This window comes from Anolis carolinensis, unplaced genomic scaffold (assembly GCF_035594765.1).
Source record: "Anolis carolinensis isolate JA03-04 unplaced genomic scaffold, rAnoCar3.1.pri scaffold_7, whole genome shotgun sequence".
NCBI classification, from domain to species: Eukaryota; Metazoa; Chordata; class Lepidosauria; order Squamata; family Dactyloidae; genus Anolis; species Anolis carolinensis.
Window position 1 is genome coordinate 1,401,400 of NW_026943818.1, and position 21,364 is coordinate 1,422,763.

General features: G+C 39.4%; 1 protein-coding gene across 1 annotated transcript in view; it reads left to right on the forward strand.

Moving 5' to 3' along the window:
* Positions 1-21,364, forward strand: part of adgrd2 (adhesion G protein-coupled receptor D2) — a 52,217-nt gene that overhangs the window by 6,318 nt on the left and 24,535 nt on the right. Inside the window, exons 8-19 of the mRNA XM_062959324.1 lie at positions 1,849-1,960; positions 2,081-2,203; positions 5,810-5,924; positions 9,041-9,146; positions 9,318-9,373; positions 10,826-10,952; positions 11,585-11,688; positions 11,774-11,876; positions 11,996-12,149; positions 12,235-12,368; positions 12,972-13,087; positions 17,897-18,017. Coding sequence (XP_062815394.1) covers positions 1,849-1,960; positions 2,081-2,203; positions 5,810-5,924; positions 9,041-9,146; positions 9,318-9,373; positions 10,826-10,952; positions 11,585-11,688; positions 11,774-11,876; positions 11,996-12,149; positions 12,235-12,368; positions 12,972-13,087; positions 17,897-18,017 — 1,371 coding nt within the window. The remainder of the gene's footprint in view (positions 1-1,848; positions 1,961-2,080; positions 2,204-5,809; positions 5,925-9,040; positions 9,147-9,317; positions 9,374-10,825; positions 10,953-11,584; positions 11,689-11,773; positions 11,877-11,995; positions 12,150-12,234; positions 12,369-12,971; positions 13,088-17,896; positions 18,018-21,364) is intronic.

Sequence of the window (21,364 nt, forward strand, 5' to 3'; positions counted from 1 at the left end):
GTCAGGATACTACTGCCTGAAACAACATCGCATTTAGTTGTAACCGTAAACATTGTTTAGATCCTTTCTCCTTTCCCCCATGTTGGCTTTTCTGTGTCCGTTGTGTGAATTCGTAATGCAAACAAATTGGGTGAGGATGATTCTGTTGCACCCTAGCACTGAGACATCCTTTCACAAAACAAGAATCTTGACAATCCTGAGACTTCTCCAAATTTTCTAATTTTGTCTACCCAATCCTTTATTGTATTTATAGGGTCCTCAATTATACAAATTAAATCATCGGCATACGCTCTAATTTTGTAGTGGAATTTTTTTTAAGTTAGTACCCTTTAATTTGTTATCTTCCCTAATAATAAACAGGAGAGGAGACAGTGGGCATCCCTGCCTGGCACCGTACACTTTGCTTATCCACTATTGCAACCTCATTGTTTTTAACCTGATGTTTTAATTCTGCGTTGTGTTTTTTAACTTATTGTGTAATTTTTTATTGGTTTTTGTTTTTGTCCTGATGTTTTATATTTTATCATTGTTTGTATTTTGATTTTGCTGTAAGCCGCCCCGAGTCCCCTTCGGGGGAGATGGAGGCGGGATACAAATAAAATTATTATTATTATTATTATTATTATTATTTAAAGATTTTGAAATTTTCTGATTTCAATGTATTAATTTTGATTTTCACTTCTTGTTTATCATAAATCTTATTTTTTTGCATTTATAACTTTATGCCCCATGTCTAATTCTCTAATTAATAATTTGAAAAAAAAATCCCAATTTAGATTATCAAATGCCTTTTCCATGTCTATTGTAAGTACAGTAGAGTCTCACTTATCCAAGACTCGCTTATCCAACGTTCTGGATTATCTAACGCATTTTTGTAGTCAATGTTTTCAATACATTATGATATTTTGGTGCTAAATTTGTAAATACAGTAATTACTACATAGCATTACTGTGCATTAAACTACTTTTTCTGTCAAATTTGTTGTCTAACATGATGTTTTGGTGCTTCATTTGTAAAATCATAACCTAATTTGATGTTTAATAGGCTTTTCCTTAATGCTTCCTTATTATCCAACATATTCGCTTATCCAACATTCTGCCGGCCCGTTTATGTTGGATAAGTGAGACTCTACTGTAAAGCCTATTCTCCTTTTGTGTTAAATTCATAATGTTCTAATATATTTATTATTTCCCTGACGTTATCTTTCATATGTCTTCCAGGCAGGAAGCCCGATTGTTCCTCTCCTATCCAAACCCCCAAGAATTCTTTCATTCTGTCCGCAATAATACTTGTAAATATTTTATAGTCCTTGTTTAGGAGAGAAATTCGTCTGTAGTTAGAAAATTTGGAGAAGTCTTAGGTCTTAAAATTAATAGGGATAAAACCATGATACTAACCAAAAATATGACAAAAAAACGACAGGAGGAACTAAAAGAAGCTTGACAATCCAAGAATCAGGAACTTGGAACATAAACAGGATACTGTTTCCCGTTTATCAACGTTGTCACCTCGGAGATATTTGAAGCCAAAGCACTTAATTTGAACCCAACCAGGTTCCCATAAAATCATGTCTAAGGCACCTGGATTTCAGGGCCTTATCTCGAATTCGCTTGCCTACTTTTCATGTCCTGCATTCTCAGATCTAATCTAGGCTCTCTTGAAACCTCCTCGTCTTCCCAAGGCCTTTTCTCTAGGGATCTGGTACTTTCAATTTCACCGGTTGCCTGAGAACGATCTAAAAAATTCCACTCATCAGCTGGGTCAACCTGACTTATCTGCAATTCTCCCTGAACATTCTCAGATGCCTTTATTTATGGTCTTCATTTAGTCACTCGTGTGCTTTTCTAGATCATCGGCGGACCCATGGCTGTGGTTGAAAACGTGGATAAGATGGCTTCCGCCTTCCAGCAGCTCCTGAGCACAGAGAGGCCAAAAGTCACCTTCCAGAACAAGAATATTGGTGAGTTCATAGAATCCTAGCATTGGACGAGGCTCCAAAGGCCATCCAGTCCAACCCCTTGCATCTACTGTTGAGATAAATATATATACCTAAACGCACCGATCGCTTCCATGTTCCCAGGTGTGGAAGTCCGGCGCATGGAGCTTGGCACGCCGGCTGCGTATGTGATGCCGAACCAGCGCCAAGAGGTGCCCGATTGGATCGAGGTTCCAACAGAGGAAGTGGAGAGACTGAGAGGGAGAGGTATGTGGTTGCGTCCATGACACAAATAAATATGGTTTGGACGTATAGAAGTCGAGAAAGGACTCTGAGGATGGAGGGATGGAGAATGGGGTTTTCAACAGGGTTGAACTAGACCAGGGATCCCCAAACTTTTTAAACAGGGGGCCAGTTCATGGTCCCTCAGACCATTGGAGGGCCCAAGTATAGTTGAACCCCCCCCCCCCCCCCTATAAACAAATTCCTATGCAGACTGCACATCTCTTATTATGAAGTAAAAAAAATCAACCGGAAACAAATACAACCTCAATGTTAATCATAATCATAATAAAAATAATAAAGATGGTTGGAAGAGAGACCCCTTGGGCCATTGAGTCCAACCCCCTTCTACGTTTGTGCACCAAAAGCACAAGCAAAGCACCTCTGATAGATGGCCACCCAGCCTCAATGTTAATAATAATAATAATCATCATCATCATCATACACATCGCACAGTCCTAAACGCTGGGGAAGTGCTCAACTTGTGATTTTGTGATACGAAATCCAGCATATCTATATATATAAAAGAGTGATGGCATCATGGCGATCCACAAAACAACAAAACTACAGGCCCTCCAACCTCGAAATTTGACAACACAACCCATCATCCACGCCTCTAGGTTGATACAACAAAAAGAAAAGAAAAATAAAGTCCTAATTAGAGAGAGAGGAATAATTGCTTTTATCCAATTGCTGCCAGTTAGAAGGCTAAGCTCCTCCAACTTGGTCTCCTAGCAACCCAATAAAAAATAATAAAAAACACTAAAAAATGGATACAATAAAATACTATAATAACAGAAAATAACTAAAAATAATACAAGAAAATAATAAAATATAATAAATAAAAATATAACTTACAATAAAATTAATTAAAAAATGCAAATGACGTCAAATAAAAATTACACAACAATTTTTAATCAATACCACCACAACTTTGCCACAGCAACGCGTGGCCGGGCACAGCTAGTATATATATACACAGTAGAGTCTCACTTATCCAACCCTCGCTTATCCAACATTCTGGATTATCCAACGCATTTTTGTAGTCAATATTTTCAATACATCGTGATATTTTGGTGCTAAATTCATAAGTACAGTAATTACTACGTAGCATTACTGCGTATTGAACTACGTTTTCTGCCAAATTTGTTGTCTAACATGATGTTTTGGTGCTTCATTTGTAAAATCATAACCTAATTTGATGTTTAATAGGCTTTTAATTAATGCCTCCTTATTATCCAACATATTCGCTCATCCAACATTCTGCTGGCCCGTTTATGTTGGATAAGTGAGACTCTACTGTATATATATATATTTCATTTGCTGTGTTATACTGTGTCTTTGTGTCAATAATAATAATAAGGATTGGAAAAGACCCCTTCGGCTATTTCGTCCAACTCCCTTCTGCCTTTGTGCGCCAAAAGCACTGGCAAATTAAATAATAATTGAAATACCATTATAAACAAGCAGAGCTTTGGAAGGCGTGCCGCGGGGGCCGGATAAATGGCTTCGATGGGCCACATGTGGCCCCCGGGCCTTAGGTTGGGGACCCCTGCACTAGACTCTCTTGTGAGCTGCCCCTGTTATAAAGAAATGAAGGAATGGCTTGGTTTTCAATGTGCAAAAAATTCCAAGTGGAGAGTGTAGAGCAGGGGTCCCCAAACTTTTTAAGCAGAGGGCCGGTCCACAATCCTTCAGACTGTGGAGGGGCCAAATTATCATTTGAAAAAAAAAATACAAACAAATTCCTATGCATACTGCACAGGTCTTATTTGTAGTGCAACAACAACAACAACAACAACAATGAATGAACAATACAATATTTAAAAATGAAAACAATTTTAACCAACATAAACATATCAGGATTTCAATGGAAAGTGTGGACCTTCTACTGGCCAATGAGATAGTCAAGTTAATTAAGATTGTTGTTGTTGCTGTTGTGTGCCTTCAAGTCATGTCAGAATTTGGCCGAGCCTAAGTCTAAAATTATTTGTGTTGTCGAAGGCTTTCATGGCCAGAATCACAGGGTTGTTGTATGTCTTTCGGGCTGTGTGGCCATGTTCCAGAAGCATTCTCTCCTGACGTTTCGCCCACATCTATGGCAGGCATCCTCAGAGGTTGTGAGGTATGGATACCTCACAACCTCTGAGGATGCCTGCCATAGATGTGGGCGAAACGTCAGGAGAGAATGCTTCTGGAACATGGCCACACAGCCCGAAAGACATACAACAACCCTAAAATTATTTATTTATTTACTGCATTTATTTACTACATTTATATCCCACCCTTCTCACCCCGAAGGGGACTCAGAGCAGCTGTATGTACATACAATATATTATATTATTAGCTTAACACAATATTAGCATTATATATTACTATATTGAACTATACCACTAAACTATTATATAATATGTAATATACAACATATAATTAATATTATTATATTGTATTACTATTAGTATTATATTGTATAACATAAGATTATTATCAATATTATATGTACATAAAATATATTATATTATTAGCTTAACACAATATTAGCATTATATATTACTATATTGAACTATACCACTAAACTATTATATAATATGTAATATACAACATATAATTAATATTATTATATTGTATTACTATTAGTATTATATTGTATAACATAAGATTATTATCAATATTATATGTACATACAATATATTATATTATTAGCTTAACACAATATTAGCATTATATATTACTATATTGAACTATACCACTAAACTATTATATAATATGTAATATACAACATATAATTAATATTATTATATTGTATTACTATTAGTATTATATTGTATAACATAAGATTATTATCAATATTATATGTACATACAATATATTATATTATTAGCTTAACACAATATTAGCATTATATATTACTATATTGAACTATACCACTAAACTATTATATAATATGTAATATACAACATATAATTAATATTATTATATTGTATTACTATTAGTATTATATTGTATAACATAAGATTATTATCCATATTATATGTACATACAATATATTATATTATTAGCTTAACACAATATTAGCATTATATATTACTATATTGAACTATACCACTAAACTATTATATAATATGTAATATACAACATATAATTAATATTATTATATTGTATTACTATTAGTATTATATTGTATAACATAAGATTATTATCCATATTATATGTACATACAATATATTATATTATTAGCTTAACACAATATTAGCATTATATATTACTATATTGAACTATACCACTAAACTATTATATAATATGTAATATACAACATATAATTAATATTATTATATTGTATTACTATTAGTATTATATTGTATAACATAAGATTATTATCAATATTATATGTACATACAATATATTATATTATTAAAACTGATATAAAAATATTATATTATAAAACTGAGGGCGGGGGCCAGGTGAATGACCTTGGAGGGCTGCATCCGGCCCCTGGGCCTTAGTTTGGGGACCCCTGGTGTAGAGTGTTGAATGGGATTTGTCTCATGAACCTGCCATCAGTGGTCTCCTCTGCTCTGATTCCTTCCTCAGGCCTGAAGCACATCACCCTCACAAACACCTGGTACAGGTACGGGTCTCTGCAGCGCCTTTTGAGTGGTGCCGGTGCCGTGTTCGAGGATGCCGCTGTGTCGGATGGAGGCCGGAGGTAAACAAACATCCTAAAGTGGAAGAAGGATCGGAACTGAAATAAACTCTTTCCCCTTTAAGTCTAGCGTAGGCCTGGGCCAACTTTGGCCCTCCCTCCAGGTGTTTTGGACTCCAACTCCCACCATTCCTAAAGTCCAAAACATTTGGTGGAAAGTTCGAATCGGACTAGACCAAGGGTCCCCAAACTAAGGCCCGGGGGCCGGATGCGGCCCTCCAAGGTCATTTACCTGGCCCCTGCCCTCGGTTTTATAATATAATATATTGTATATACATATAAATATTGATAATATTGTAATGTGATACAATATAACACTAATAATAATACCATATAATAATATCAATTATATATTCTATCTATATATATAAAAGAGTGATGGCATCAGGGCAGCGGACAAAACAACAAAACTACAGGCCCCCCAACCTCGAAATTTGACAACACAACCCATCATCCACGCCTCTAGGTTGATACAACAAAAAGAAAAGAAAAATAAAGTCCTAATTAGAGGGAGAGGAATAATAGTTTTTATCCAATTGCTGCCAGTTTGAAGGCTAAGCTCCGCCCACTTGGTCTCCTAGCAACCTACTCAGCCCAAGGGACAGGCACAGTTAGGCCTCACTTAGGCCTCTTCCACAGATTATCAGATTTTAACTGGATTATATGGCAGTGTAGACTCAAGGCCCTTCCACACAGCTATATAACCCATTTATAATCTTATATTATCTGCTTTGAACTGGATTATCTTGACTCCACACTGCCATATAATCCACTTCAGTGTGCATGCTAAACATAAAGACAACCATACAACAGACATTCAATACCACCACTACCTCAACAATTTCTCACCAACACCACCAGACAACGCCACAGCAATGCGTGGCCGGGCACAGCTAGTATTACATATAATATTACTAATAATATTACAGTATAGTGGTATAGTTCAATATAGCAATATATAATGCTAATACAGTAGAGTCTCACTTATCCAACACTCGCTTATCCAACGTTCTGGATTATCCAACGCATTTTTGTAGTCAATGTTTTCAATATATCGTGATATTTTGGTGCTAAATTCGTAAATACAGTAATTACAACATAACATTACTGCGTATTGAACTACTTTTTCTATCAAATTTGTTGTATAACATGATGTTTTGGTGTTTGATTTGTAAAATCATAACCTAATTTGATGTTTAATAGGCTTTTCCTTAATCTCTCCTTATTATCCAACATATTCGCTTATCCAACGTTCTGCCGGCCCGTTTACGTTGGATAAGTGAGACTCTACTGTATTGTGCTATGCTAATAATATAATATATTGTATGTACATATAATTTGTAAGCCACTCTGAGTCCCCTTTGGGGTGAGAAGGGTGTGATACAAATGTAGTAAATAAATGCAGTAAATAATAAATAAATAAATAAATAAATAAATAAATTTTAGGCTTAGGCTCGCCCAAAGTCTGAAATGACTTGAAGGCACACAACAACAACAACAACAACACCAATCCTAATTAACTTGACTATCTCATTGGCCAGAAGCAAGACCACACTTCCCATTGAAATCCTGATAAATGTATGTTGGTTAAAATTGTTTTTATTTTTAAATAATGTATTGTTCTTTCATTGTTCTTCTTGTTGTTGTTGTTGTTGTTGCACTACAAATAAGACATGTGCAGTGTGCATCGGAATTTGTTTGTATTTTTTTTTTCAAATGATAATCCGGCCCCTCGACAGTCTGAAGGATTGTGGACCGGCCCTCGGTCTAAAAAGTTTGAGGAACCCTGGACTAGACTTTGGTGAATCCAATAAACAACCCAGTGTAGTTTCCTTATCTGGACACTAGGTAGCAGTGGTACCTTTCGGATGGGCACGTCCAAGAAATGTATTGCATTCACATCCATATATATATATATACAGTAGAGTCTCACTTATCCAACATAAATGGGTCGGCAGAACATTAGATAAGCGAATATGTTGGAGAATAAGGAGGGATCAAGGAAAAGTCTATTAAACATCAAATTAGGTTATGATTTTACAAATTAAGCACCAAAACATCATGTTAGACAACAAATTTGTTAGAAAAAGTAGTTCAATATGCAGTAATGTTATGTTGTGATTACTGTATTTACGAATTTAGCACCAAAATATCACAATGTACAGTAGAGTCTCACTTATCCAAGCCTCGCTTATCTAAGATTCTGGATAATCCAAGCCATTTTTGTATTCAATGTTTTCAATATATCGTGATATTTTGGTGCTAACTTCGTAAATACAGTAATTACAACATAACATTACTATGTATTGAACTACTTTTTCTATCAAATTTGTTGTTGAACATGATGTTTTGGTGCTTAATTTGTAAAATCATAACCTAATTTGATGTTTAATAGGCTTTTCCTTAATCTCTCCTTATTATCCAACATATTCACTTATCCAAGCTTCTGCCGGCCCGTTTATGTTGGATAAGTGAGACTCTACTGTAGTAGTGGTAGTAGTTTTATTATGTTTATTATGTTTATTATGTAGTAGTGGTAGTAGTTTTATTATGTTTAGCTTGGATAAGTGAGACTCTACTGTATTGAAAACATTGACTACAGAGACATTGACTACTAAAAGGCAGACTGCGTTGGATAATCCAGAACGTTGGATAAGTGAATGTTGGATAAGTGAGACTCTACTGTATATCACTTGCAGGGAAGGGGGACCGTTTGTGTGTTAGGCTAAGACCCCAGGGTTCAAATCTCCCAAATGTCCTGATTCTAGAGTCTTTTGATAAATAAAGAACCGTAAATAAAGAGCAACACTCCGAAAACACAGGAAACAATCAGGGGCAGCTAACACCTCCCAACAAAGGATTCCCCTAAGCAGGAAGCAGGCAGACTTTGAAGCAGCGAATCAAGGTGGCCAATGCCAACATCCACACTTCACACGCTGGAGATATATAAACCCCACTTGCCTAGTTTCCAACAGACATCACAACCTCTGGGAATGCCTGCTATAGATGTGGGTGAAACGTCAGGAGAGAATGCTTCTGGGACATGACCATATAGCCTGGAAAGCTCCCAGCAAGGCAGTGATTCCTGCCTTGGACATGACCTATTTGTTCCTGCCCAGGTACGTCAGCACCCAGGTGGGCTCCTCCATCATCTCCTCCACGCTGGTCAGCGATTACGAGGAAATCAGCACCTCTGTGCATTACCGCCTCCATCACCAGGCCCAGGTAAGGCTTGGTTCCCAGCCCTAAAATCAAAGGAAATATCTTTTAATGTTTGGGGATATGGGTAAGTTGCTTTCTAGCTGGAACGAATACATGAAGTGGATCCATGGCCCTACCGACATGGTCTTTTGCTCCTTTTTTTCTGTCTCTTTCCGGACTCCTTCCCGTCTCCAGGCTCTTCCAGACCAGCTTGTTGTTCCCGTCTGCGCTTTCTGGAACTTCAGCAAAAGGTGAGCCGTCAGAGCAAAATAAACCAAGTATGTACTGTAATATTATATGTAATATATAACATATAATTAATATTATTATATGGTATTGGTATTATATGGTATAACATTATAATATTATTATCAATATTATATGTACATCTATATATATAAAAGAGTGATGGCATCAGGGCAGCAGACAAAACAACAAAACTACAGGCCCCCCAACCTCGAAATTTGACAACACAACCCATCATCCACGGCTCTAGGTTGATACAACAAAAAGAAAAGAAAAATAAAGTCCTAATTACAGGGAGAGGAATAATAGCTTTTATCCAATTGCTGCCACTTTGAAGGCTAAGCTCCGCCCACTTGGTCTCCTAGCAAGCTACTCAGCCCAGGGGACAGGCACAGTTAGGTCTCACTTAGGCCTCTCCCACAGATTATCAGTTTTGAACTGGATTATATGGCAGTGTAGACTCAGCTATATAACCCATTTAGAATCTTATATTATCTGTTTTGAACTGGATTATCTTGACTCCACACTGCTATATAATCCACTTCAGTGTGCATACTAAACATAAAGACAATCATACAACAGACATTCAATACCACCACTACCTCAACCATTTCTCACCAACACCACCAGACAACGCCACAGCAACGCGTGGCCGGGCACAGCTAGTACAATATATTATTAAAATGATATAAAAATATTATATTATAAAACGGAGGCCGCGGGCCAGGTAAATGATCGTATGATCTTGGCATCGTCTAAGTGTAGCCCATGATGATGTTGGTTCAACAAGATGACACAACCCCAAGGTGGGGACCAGTTGAGACTTTGGCATTTTCCTGGCAGAATTGAGCCCGTCAGTCACCCGAGTGTCAAGGACCGACGGACAGCCAGCGCCACGTTTGTTCTTGCCCTCTGGCCCTCCGTCCAGGCTCTTGAAGGGAGTGCTGGCCTTGCCCGGAAGGGTCCCTTCGCCCGGACGAGTGATTTGACAGCACCTGACCTTTCCTAGAATTACTCCCCGCCAACCCTTGAGTTATATCTCCAGGCCGGAGACATTGGAAAATTACAACGGGGAGGAATGCGAGTTGTCTCTCCGGGCCGTAAATATTTCCCGATGCAGGACACAAGGGATTGCTGTATTCACCCTGTGCAGGACATCCTTCTCGTTGGGCATCTAAACAGTCTGCTTTTCCAAGATTGCAGATATCATATTGGGTAATGCACCAGGTCCTGAAAACCCATCTTGAATCTTTTTCTATCAAAGTCAAAAGGATGCTTGTTTCTCTGTTTGCACCACCGAGGAAAAGAGAAGGAAAGGGATCTGGTTGAGGCATTATCTCCTTGGAGTTCCCATCTTGCTTCTTTTCTCCTCTCTTCTGTCCTTCTATGTCTCTAAGCTTTGCTGCTTGGGTGTTTGGTTCTGCTCTCCGTCTACCTCCTTTCCTCGCTTTTTCTAGTCCGGAAGGAGTCGGAAGCTGGTCCACCGCTGGCTGTTCTGTAGTCAATTCCCACCCGGAATTCACCGCCTGTTCTTGCAACCACACCACCAACTTTGCGGTGCTGCTGCAGGTGTTTGAGGTCCAGGTGAGGTCCGGGGAAGGGCCACAAACGGGGGCAGAAGCAGCCTTCCTTTGAGCATGTCCGATCGATGAAAAAAAGTTTCAATTCTCGTTTCTAAAGTAGGGGGCGCTGGCGCTTCGATATAGAAAGTATTTCCGATTTTTTCACCCAAAAATTTCAGAAAATTCATAATGATTCTAAATGTTTCTAAAATGGCGGACGCGCATGCGCAATCGCTACACACCGGGCTTGTATGGCAATCTTCCATGTGGACGCAGAGGACGTTAGCCCCCACCTTTGCGTCCATCGTGGAAGCTTCTGATTGGCTTGGGAGCGGCAGCCAGGTTAAGGCTGCGCTAAGCTCCCATTCAAGGTGGGTTGCAGAAACAAATTTTTTTAAAAAAATATTTTTTTAAATATATTTTTAAAAAAATTTTTTGGGGGGGGGGAAATAAAACATTAAGAGACAATTAGAGAATGGGCCAACAATGGTTCGAATTACATTGCTGGTTGCGCTGTGAGACAATGTCTCGGAATGCGTATCAAAAAGCGAGAACAATCCGAAATAATTCCGATATACGATTCAAAACGATTTTTTGGACATGTCTAGTGGGCATGCCATTTTCCCTTCCATTCTCTCCTTAATGTCCGAGCAGCGGAGCGCAGAGGAGGAGTCCGTCCTGAAGACCCTGACGTTCGTCGGCTGCGGCGTTTCCTTCTGTGCCCTGATCGTCACCTTTGTCCTCTTCTTGGCTGTTGGGTAAGACTTTGACGCTCCGTTGAGACTTGTCCTTGGTAGAAAAAACGAGAAATAAAAATGAAACGCACCTGTATTATATACCTAGTGTCCCCAAGAGCGAGCGAACCACGGTGCACAAGAACCTGATCTTCGCCTTGGCGGCTGCAGAAGCTTTGCTCATGTTTAGCGAGTTGGCCAAAACCAACCAGGTAGGAGAAGCGGGGGAATCGGTGGATCGGTGATGTACCACCAGACCCGATTTGCTTTTGCTTGGTAGACCAAACTGGCAAATCCTCTGGTCCTGATCTTCTCTTGTCCCACCTCGTAGGGAGTCTGCTTCGCCGTCACGGCCTTCCTCCACCTCTTCTTCATGGCCGCTTTTGCCTGGATGCTGGTGGAAGGTCTTCTACTGTGGAGCAAAGTGGTGGCAGTCAACATGAGTGAGGACCGGAGGATGAAGTTTTACTACATCACCGGATGGGGTTCGTTTCAGACTCCAGAGAGAGCGATCTCCGTCCTGGATCCATACCTTTCCTTAGCTACCATGTCCCACTCTTCTCTCCTCAGGGCTTCCCATCGTCATTGTTGGCGTGACCCTGGCCACCTCCTTCAACAAGTACGTGGCCGACAACCACTGCTGGCTGAACGTGCAGACGGACATCATCTGGGCCTTCGTTGGGCCGGTCCTCTTTGTCTTGACGGTTGGTCCAAACCTTTAACCGGTTGAGAAGAAGCTGAGCCAGAAAATGCATGTTTAGCTGGGATGGGGATGGGGATGATAGCCACGTAAGAAGGTTGTTCTCCTGTCCTTTTTGGGAGGACTGCAACTCCCAGAGTCCTGAGGAGACTGTTAGCGAGTGTGTATAGCGGAACCAGCAGCGTCCAGTTAACACCATGTGCAAAAGACTCAGACCAGGCAGAGGAATTGAAAGAACAAAGAAACGTTACTTGTTGAGCTGAAGTTAGATAAACAGTTCAGCAATCGTACAATGTCCTTGTAGTTGCATAGGATCAATAACTAATCAATCAGCATTCTATTTACACAGCATGGCATAATTAAACTGCTACTTGACCGTAGCTAGAGAGCCTGTCTTTTCTGTGCTCTCCCTGCAAGCCCAGATTCCCAACTGACAAACCCAGCCATCTGCCATCAAACCGATACATTGTTTGAGGTGTGGCTTGCCTCTGCAAAAAGCTGAGCTCCCTCTTTGCAGAGATCTTGCAAGCAACTTTGCAAGGATTTCTTTACACACACACACATAACAATTTGGCGCAATAGAGACCGCTCTCTCCTTGCCTCCCAGGTGAACACCTTTGTGCTTTTCCGGGTGGTGGTGGTGACCGTGTCCAGCGCACGGAGGCGCTCGAGGATGCTGACGCCCAACAGCAGCCTGGAGAAGCAAATTGGCATCCAGATCTGGTGAGTCTCCACCGTGGCCTCTTTTTGGAGGCACTAGAGGCTCTTCTATACAGAACCTAAAACACGGAAGTTACTGGGTTAAAAGGACTACACGATGCAGCAATGGACGAAAAATACGAGTTAAAAAGGTCACACTTTATTCCGGCCGGAAAATGTGCATATTCACATCACTGTATATCAGTGGTTCTCAACCTGTGGGTGTTTTGGCCTACAACTCCCAGAAATCCCAGCTGGTTTACCAGGGATTTTTTTAGGATTTCTGGGATTTGAAGGCCAAAACATCTGGGGACCCACAGATTGAGAACCACTGCTGTATAGCCTGGTAAATGTATACTGATTCGCTGCAATGGACGAAAAACACGAGTTAAAAGAATCCCCTTTTATCCCGATTCTGGCCAGAAAATGTTAATATTCACATCATTGTATATCCCGGCGCTTGCGTAAAATACATGATTTCCTTTCCTCCCCCTGTAGAGCAAATCCATGCCATTGTTCTTAACTACAAACAATCAAGTCGACTTTGACTTATGGTAAATCCACAGTGATTCACTGCAATGGACAAAAAACATGAGTTAAAAGAGTCTCTTTTTATCCCGATTCTGGACGGAAAATGCTCATATTCGCATCATTGTATATCCCGGCACTTGCGTAAAACACATGATTTCCTTTCCTCCCGCCTGTAGAGCAAACCCATGCCATTGTTCTTAACTACGATCAAGTCGACTTTGACTTATGGTAAATCCACAGTAATTCACTGTGATGGACAAAAAACACGAGTTAAAAGAGTCCCCTTTTATCCTGATTCTGGCCAGAAAATGCTCATAATATTTCTATTATTATTCTATTATTATTGTAGTAAATTATCATATTATTACTATTATATTATTATTATTCATTGCTCAAGACTACATTGAAACTAAAATAGAGAGAAATCAGCGTGGAAGCTGCAAGAGGTTCCATAGATTGTTGTACATGGAAATAAGGGTAGTAAATAGTTTTTGATTTGTTGAATACAGTTATATATTACAACTAGCTGTGCCCGGCCATGCGTTGCTGTGGCGAAGTCTGGTGGTATGGGAAATAAAGTATTGAGGAATTGGTGGTAGTTAAGGTAAAGGGTCTCCTGGGCTGAGTAGGTTGCTAGGAGACCAAGTGAGCGGAGCTTAGCCTTCTAACTGGCAGCAATTGGATAAAAACAATTATTCCTCCCTCTAATTAGGACTTTATTTTTCTTTTCTTTTTGTTGTATCAACCTAGAGGCATGGATGAGGGGTTGTGATGTCAATTTTCGAGGTTGTGGGTTGTTTACTTTTGTTGTTTTGTCCGCTGCCGTGATGCCATCACTCTTTTATACAGTAGAGTCTCACTTATCCAACACTCGCTTATCCAACGTTCTGGATTATCCAACGCATTTTTGTAGTCAATGTTTTCAATAAATCCTGATATTTAGGTGCTAAATTCGTAAATACAGTAATTACTACATAGTATTACTGCATATTGAACGACGTTTTCTGTCAAATTTGTTGTATAACATAATGTTTTGGTGCTTAATTTGTAAAATCATAAACTAATTTAATGTTTAATAGGCTTTTCCTTAATCTCTCCTTATTATCCAAGTTATTCGCTTATCCAACGTTCTGTCGGCCCGTTTACGTTGGATAAGCGGGACTCTACTGTATATATAGATTATATATTTTTGTTATTTAAACTATACATATTGCGAAATTATGGTTTTTTTCTCAAAGTGACACACCACCCAAGTCATGCTAGGTTTTTTGGTGAAGGTTGCCCATCATTGATCTATCATCTATCTAACTACATCTAGACTTGAGTAGTCCAGGATGATTCCCAATAGGAATCCCTTCCGTTGCAAGAGATATTTGAAAGACAAGTTTCGTGGCCATCCTAAAAGCACAAACAATGCCTTGGGCTCTCTCCCAACGTTCATCTCGGCATCCCTTCCGGCCCCTTTTTGCCCTGTTTGTTGATGCCGGGACCTTTCCCCAAGTGCCGATAAAGCCCAGGAGTCTCCTGTTGCCATTCATGTGGCGCCGTTTGGCCCCCACCAAGCACACACTGTTCCTGGAGATGCACAAATAAACGTGGCAAAGTTTGCAAAGCCGGGGGTGAAAGCTGGCATCAAAGGGCAGGGTGACATCCCTGGAGCCATCTTGCTGGGTTGGCTTATTCATGGGGTTGCAATCCAAGACGGGACCCGATAAGTTGCAATGGTTTTATTTCCCTGCCTTTATGTTGTGGCTTCTGTCTCTCTGCGCACCTCTCGCTTTCTTGTTGCAAAAACCACCGGTTTAAAACAAAACAGTTTCTGCAGCATGCAAAGTATGTTGTTGGCTGCAAAGGCCAGGATTCCAAGGTCACATCTCCACCGTTCTAGATAACACTTTAGCCCATTCCAGCCTTGAAATTTGGGGCAGGAAGACCCCCCTCCTGCACTTTCTTGGGGGGAATCTTCAAGATTTTGGGGAGAACAGAGAATTTGGCTGCTTTAGCTCAGCACTGAGATTACCCTATGATGCAAATCTACCCTGTTTCCCCGAAAATAAGACATCCCCAGAAAATAAGACCTAGTAGAGGTTTTGCTGAATCTATATATATAAAAGAGTGATGGCATCACGGCGACCGACAAAACAACAAAACTAAAGGCCCCCCAACCTTGAAATTTGACAACACAACCCATCATCCACGCCTCCAGGTTGATATAACCAAAAGAAAAGAAATATAAAGTCCTAATTAGAGGGAGAGGAATAATTGTTTTTATCCAATTGCTGCCAGTTACAAAGCTAAGTTCCACCCACTTGGTCTCCTAGCAACCCTCTCAGCCCAGGGGACAGGCACAAGAGTTTGGAGAGACCCCTAAGGGCCATCCAGCCCAACCCTTTCTACTATGCAGCAGGACACAATCCAAGCATTCACAACACATGGACAACGTATACATACTATACAATACTACACAGGGACATAGACCCCCTCTACCCTCACCACTTTCACAGGACACAAACAACCAAATGCATACTAAACATAGCCATACTAAACATAGGCTAGGCTCCACCCACTTGGTCTCCTAGCAACCCACTCAGCCCAGGGGACAGGCAGAGTTAGGACTCATTTAGGCAGCTTCTGCCAACCCTAAAGTTCAAGAACATGCAAGTGAGAGTACATGAATAGGTACTGCTCCGGCGGGAAGGTAACGGCGCTCCATGCAGTCATGCCAGCCACATGACCTTGGAGGAGTCTACGGACAACGCCAGCTCTTCAGCTTAGAAATGGAGACCCCAAAAGTCAGACACGACTGAACTTAATGTCAGGGGAAAACCTTTACCCTTTACCTAACTACCACCAATTCCTCAATTTCCCATACCACCATACTTCGCCACAGCAACGTGTGGCCGGGCACAGCTAGTTTCTAAATATAAGGCCTCCCCGAATATAAGACCTAGCAAAGTTTTTGTTTGGAAGCATGCCTGCCAAACAGAACACCAGAGCATGCAGGATCGGTAAATGTACGCACCATGGATTGTTATACATGGAAATAATGGTAGTAACAAGAAATTATTGATAAGATTCACAGTTTGCCTGGTTATGCTGGTTTGTGATGAAAACTACTGTACAGTATAGAATAAATGTTCATTTTTTGGTTCAACAATAAATGTAAATTCTTCTTCATGGAAAAATAGGACATCCCCTGAAAAGAAGACCTAGCAAAGGTTTTGTTTGGAAGCATATCCGGTGAACACAACACCAGAGCATGCAGGATCGGTAAATGTACGCACCATAAAGTGTTGTACATGGAAATATTGGTAGTAACAAGAAATTCTTGATAGGTTCCACAGTTTGTCTGGTTATGCTGGTTTATGGTGACAACTACTGTACAGTATATACAGTAGAGTCTCACTTATCCAACACTTGTTTATCCAACGTTCTGGATTATCCAACGCATTTTTGTAGTCAATGTTTTCAATACATCATGATATTTTGGTGCTAAATTCGTAAATACAGTAGAGTCTCACTTATCCAAGCTAAACAGGCCGGCAGAAGCTTGGATAAGCAAATATGTTGGATAATAAGGAGAGATTAAGGAAAAGCCTATTAAACATCAAATTAGGTTATGATTTTACAAATTAAGCACCAAAACATCATGTTATACAACAAATTTGACAGAAAAAGTAGTTCAATACGCAGTAATGCTATGTAGTAATTACTGTATTTACGAATTTAGCACCAAAATATCTCGATAAATTGAAAACTACAAAAATGGCTTGGATTATCCAGAGGCTTGGATAAGCGAGGCTTGGATAAGTGAGACTCTACTGTACAGTAATTACTACAAAGCATTACTGTGTATTGAACTACTTTTTCTGCCAAATTTGTTGTATAACATGATGTTTTGGTGCTTAATTTGTAAAATCATAACCTAATTTGATGTTTAATAGGCTTTTCCTTAATCTCTCCTTATTATCCAACATATTCGCTTATCCAACGTTCTGCCGGCCCGTTTACGTTGGATAAGCGAGACTCTACTGTAATAAATGTTCATTTTTTTTTGTTCAACAATAAATGTGAATTCTTCTTCATGGAAAAATAAGACATCCCCTGAAAATAAGACCTAGAACATCTTTGGGAGCAAAAATTAATATACGACATTATTTTTGGGGAAACACGGTAATGTGCACCCTGATTTTTGCAAGGTGATTTAGCCCCAAAAGGTGAGAGTTAGATTTGAGTTAGATTCCAGCCATTTCAAAAACTCTCCTGTGGCAAAGTGAATGCTGTGGTTTGTCTTTTGCTCAGGGCGACCGCCAAGCCGGTGCTGGTGCTGCTCCCGGTGCTCGGCCTCACCTGGGTGTGCGGGGTCCTGGTCCACCTCAGCGTCACCTGGGCCTACATCTTCATTGTGCTCAACTCCCTCCAGGTGAGTGGCACTCGAAGAAGACCATGCAGCTCCCTCTCCACCAAATTAATCCCATACTGTCATCTGGGCGGAGGCCACAAGGGGGTGCTAAAGAGAGACGGACAGTCCATTTTATACGAGTTGAGGGTGGGTTGAAGAAAAAGAACCATTCCCTACTCTTTTCTTGTCATTTCCCCATCCATGTCCCCATTGTGGAAACAACTCTTGTTTAGAGGGTTGTTGTATGTCTTTCGGGCTGTGTGGCCATGTTCCAGAAGTATTCTCTCCTGACGTTTCACCCACATCTATGGCAGGCATCCTCAGAGGTTGTGAGGCATGGATAATAAAGATAGTTGGAAGAGAGACCCCTTGGGCCATTGAGTCCAACCCCCTTCTACATTTGTGCACCAAAAGCACAAGCAAAGCACCTCTGATAGTTGGCCACCCAGCCTCAATGTTAATAATAATAATAATCATCATCATCATCATACACATCGCACAGTCCTAAACGCTGGGGAAGTGCTCAACTTGTGATTTTGTGATACGAAATCCAGCATATCTATATATATAAAAGAGTGATGGCATCACGGCAACCCACAAAACAACAAAACTACAAGCCCCCCCCAACCTCGAAATTTGACAACACAACCCATCATCCACGCCTCTAGGTTGATACAACAAAAAGCAAAGAAAAATAAAGTCCTAATTAGAGGGAGAGAAATAATTGTTTTTATCCAATTGCTGCCACTTAGAAGGCTAAGCTCTGCCCACTTGGTCTCCTAGCAACCCAGTCAGCCCAGTGTTAATAAAAGAATAAAAAATAAAATAAATACAAATAATACAATAAAAATAAAAAAATACTAAAAAAAATTAATACAATAAAATACTATAACAAAATAACTAAAAACAATACAACAAAATAATAAAATATAATAAATAAAAAAGATAAGTTACAATAAAATTAATTTAAAAAATACAAATAACGTCAAATAAAAATTCCACAACTTTTAACCAATACCACCACCACTTTGCCACAGCAACGCGTGGCCGGGCACAGCTAGTATTATATATATATATATATATATATATATATATATATATGCATGTGGACAACTTCAACAGAAAGGAGGAAACCATGAAAATGAACAAAATCTGGCTACCAGTATTAAAAAAAACCTCTAAAATCAAAACAGTAAATAAGAAGCAACACTCTGAGGGCAGAGGAGCCCCAGGGATGGCTAATGACTCTGAACAAAGGATGCCCCCCAGGCAAGAGACAAACCTTTCCAATGCTAATTAGGGTGATTAACTGAAACATTAATGCTGGTTTCCAACTGACAAACGACTCTTGTCACACCCTGGACTATCCACAGATATAGATTTTCTCCTTACCTTGCCTAGTTTATCCATGCCTCACAACCTCTAAGGATGCCTGCCATAGATGTGGGTGAAACGTCAGGAGAGAATACTTCTGGAACATGGCCAGACAGCCCGAAAGACATACAACAACCCTGTGATCCCGGCCATGAAAGCCTTCGACAACTCTTGTTTATGACATGGGAATATTTTTACCTGTCACAGGTGTGTCAGCTATATAATAGTAGGTATGTGAAGACATAAAAACGTGCGCCTGTTTGATTGCTACGTTGTGTCAAAAATTTCAAAGCAATTTCCCAAAGTATTTGGGAAATTTGAGTTTCTGAACAAACTGATATTTATATTTTTATTTATATAGATTACAGTGTTCCCTCACTTATCGCTGGGGTTAGGTTCCAGGACCACCCGCAATAAGTGAAAATCCGCAAAGTAGGGACGCTATATTTATTTTAATATTTATACATTATTTTAGTAGTTATACACTATTTTAAGTCTTTATCATAGAATCATAGATAAATCGCCTCCTTCTCCTCCCGTTGCCACTTGAAATTTGAGTTTCTGAACAAACTGATATTTATATTTTTATTTATATAGATTACAGTGTTCCCTCACTTATCGCTGGGGTTAGGTTCCAGGACCACCCGCAATAATTGAAAATCCGCAAAGTAGGGACGCTATACAGTAGAGTCTCACTTATCCAAGCTAAACGGGCCAGCAGAATATCTTGGATAATAAGGAGGGATTAAGGAAAAGCCTATTAAACATCAAATTAGGTTATGATTTTACAAATTAAGCACCAAAACATCATGTTATACAACAAATTTGCCAGAAAAAGTAGTTCAATACGCAGTAATGTTATGTTGTAATTACTGTATTTACGAATTTAGCGCCAAAATATCACGATATATTGAAAACATTGACTACAAAAATGGCTTGGATAATCCAGAACCTTGGATAAGCGAGGCTTGGATAAGTGAGACTCTACTGTATTTATTTTAATATTTATACATTATTTTAGTAGTTATACACTATTTTAAGTCTTTATCAATCATGTATTTATAAATCGCCTCCTTCTTCTCCCACTGCCACTTGGGCTCCTCCCATTGCTGCTTGGGCTCCCGTTGCCACTTGGGCTCCCTTTGGCTTCTCCTTCCTCCCTTCCTTAGGCTGTAAATTGTAATTTTTTATGATTTATAATAGTCTTTTTTATTGAAAAACAGTGAATCCACGAAAAGTCAACCGCGAAGTAGTGAGGGAACACTGTATACTTATTTATACCCTGATTTATCTCTCCAAAGGGGACGTCAAAGTGGCTTGACATCAGAAAATTAGTATACAATTTAAAATATACCGACGTACCTTATCTCCACATGTTGTTAAACGTTTGTATGAATAATTTTGACAGATGATATTTGTTGTAATGTGTTGTGAGCTGCCTTGGGTCCTTTGCCTGGAGAACAAACGGAATCAATGAATTCAACATGTTAATAATTAATATTATTATTCATTATTTACTTGACTTACGGTACGTCTTGCTCGTCTCCCAGAGTGGATTGAAATGAATTGGTATATCTGCATGGAGAATTAATTAATGACTGGAATTAGTTGCATTGGCAAAATGCACTTGGAATGAGTTACCGTATATACTCAAGTATAAGCCGACCCGAATATAAGCCGAGGCACCTGATTTTATCACAAAAAAACTGGGAAAACATTGACTCCAGTCTAAGTCCAGAGTGGTAAATTTCAGCAATAAAAATAGATACCAATAAAATTACATTAATTGAGGAATCAGTATGTTAAATGTTTTTGAATATTTACATAAAGCTCAAATTTAAGATAAGACTGTCCAGCTCTGATCAAATCATGATTCTCATCTTCTTCAATGTAAATGTGCTTATGTATCCTTTTAATAATAATAGAGTAAAATAATACATGTAAGAATAATAATAATAAATACAGGAAAATAATACATGTAATAATAAATAGAG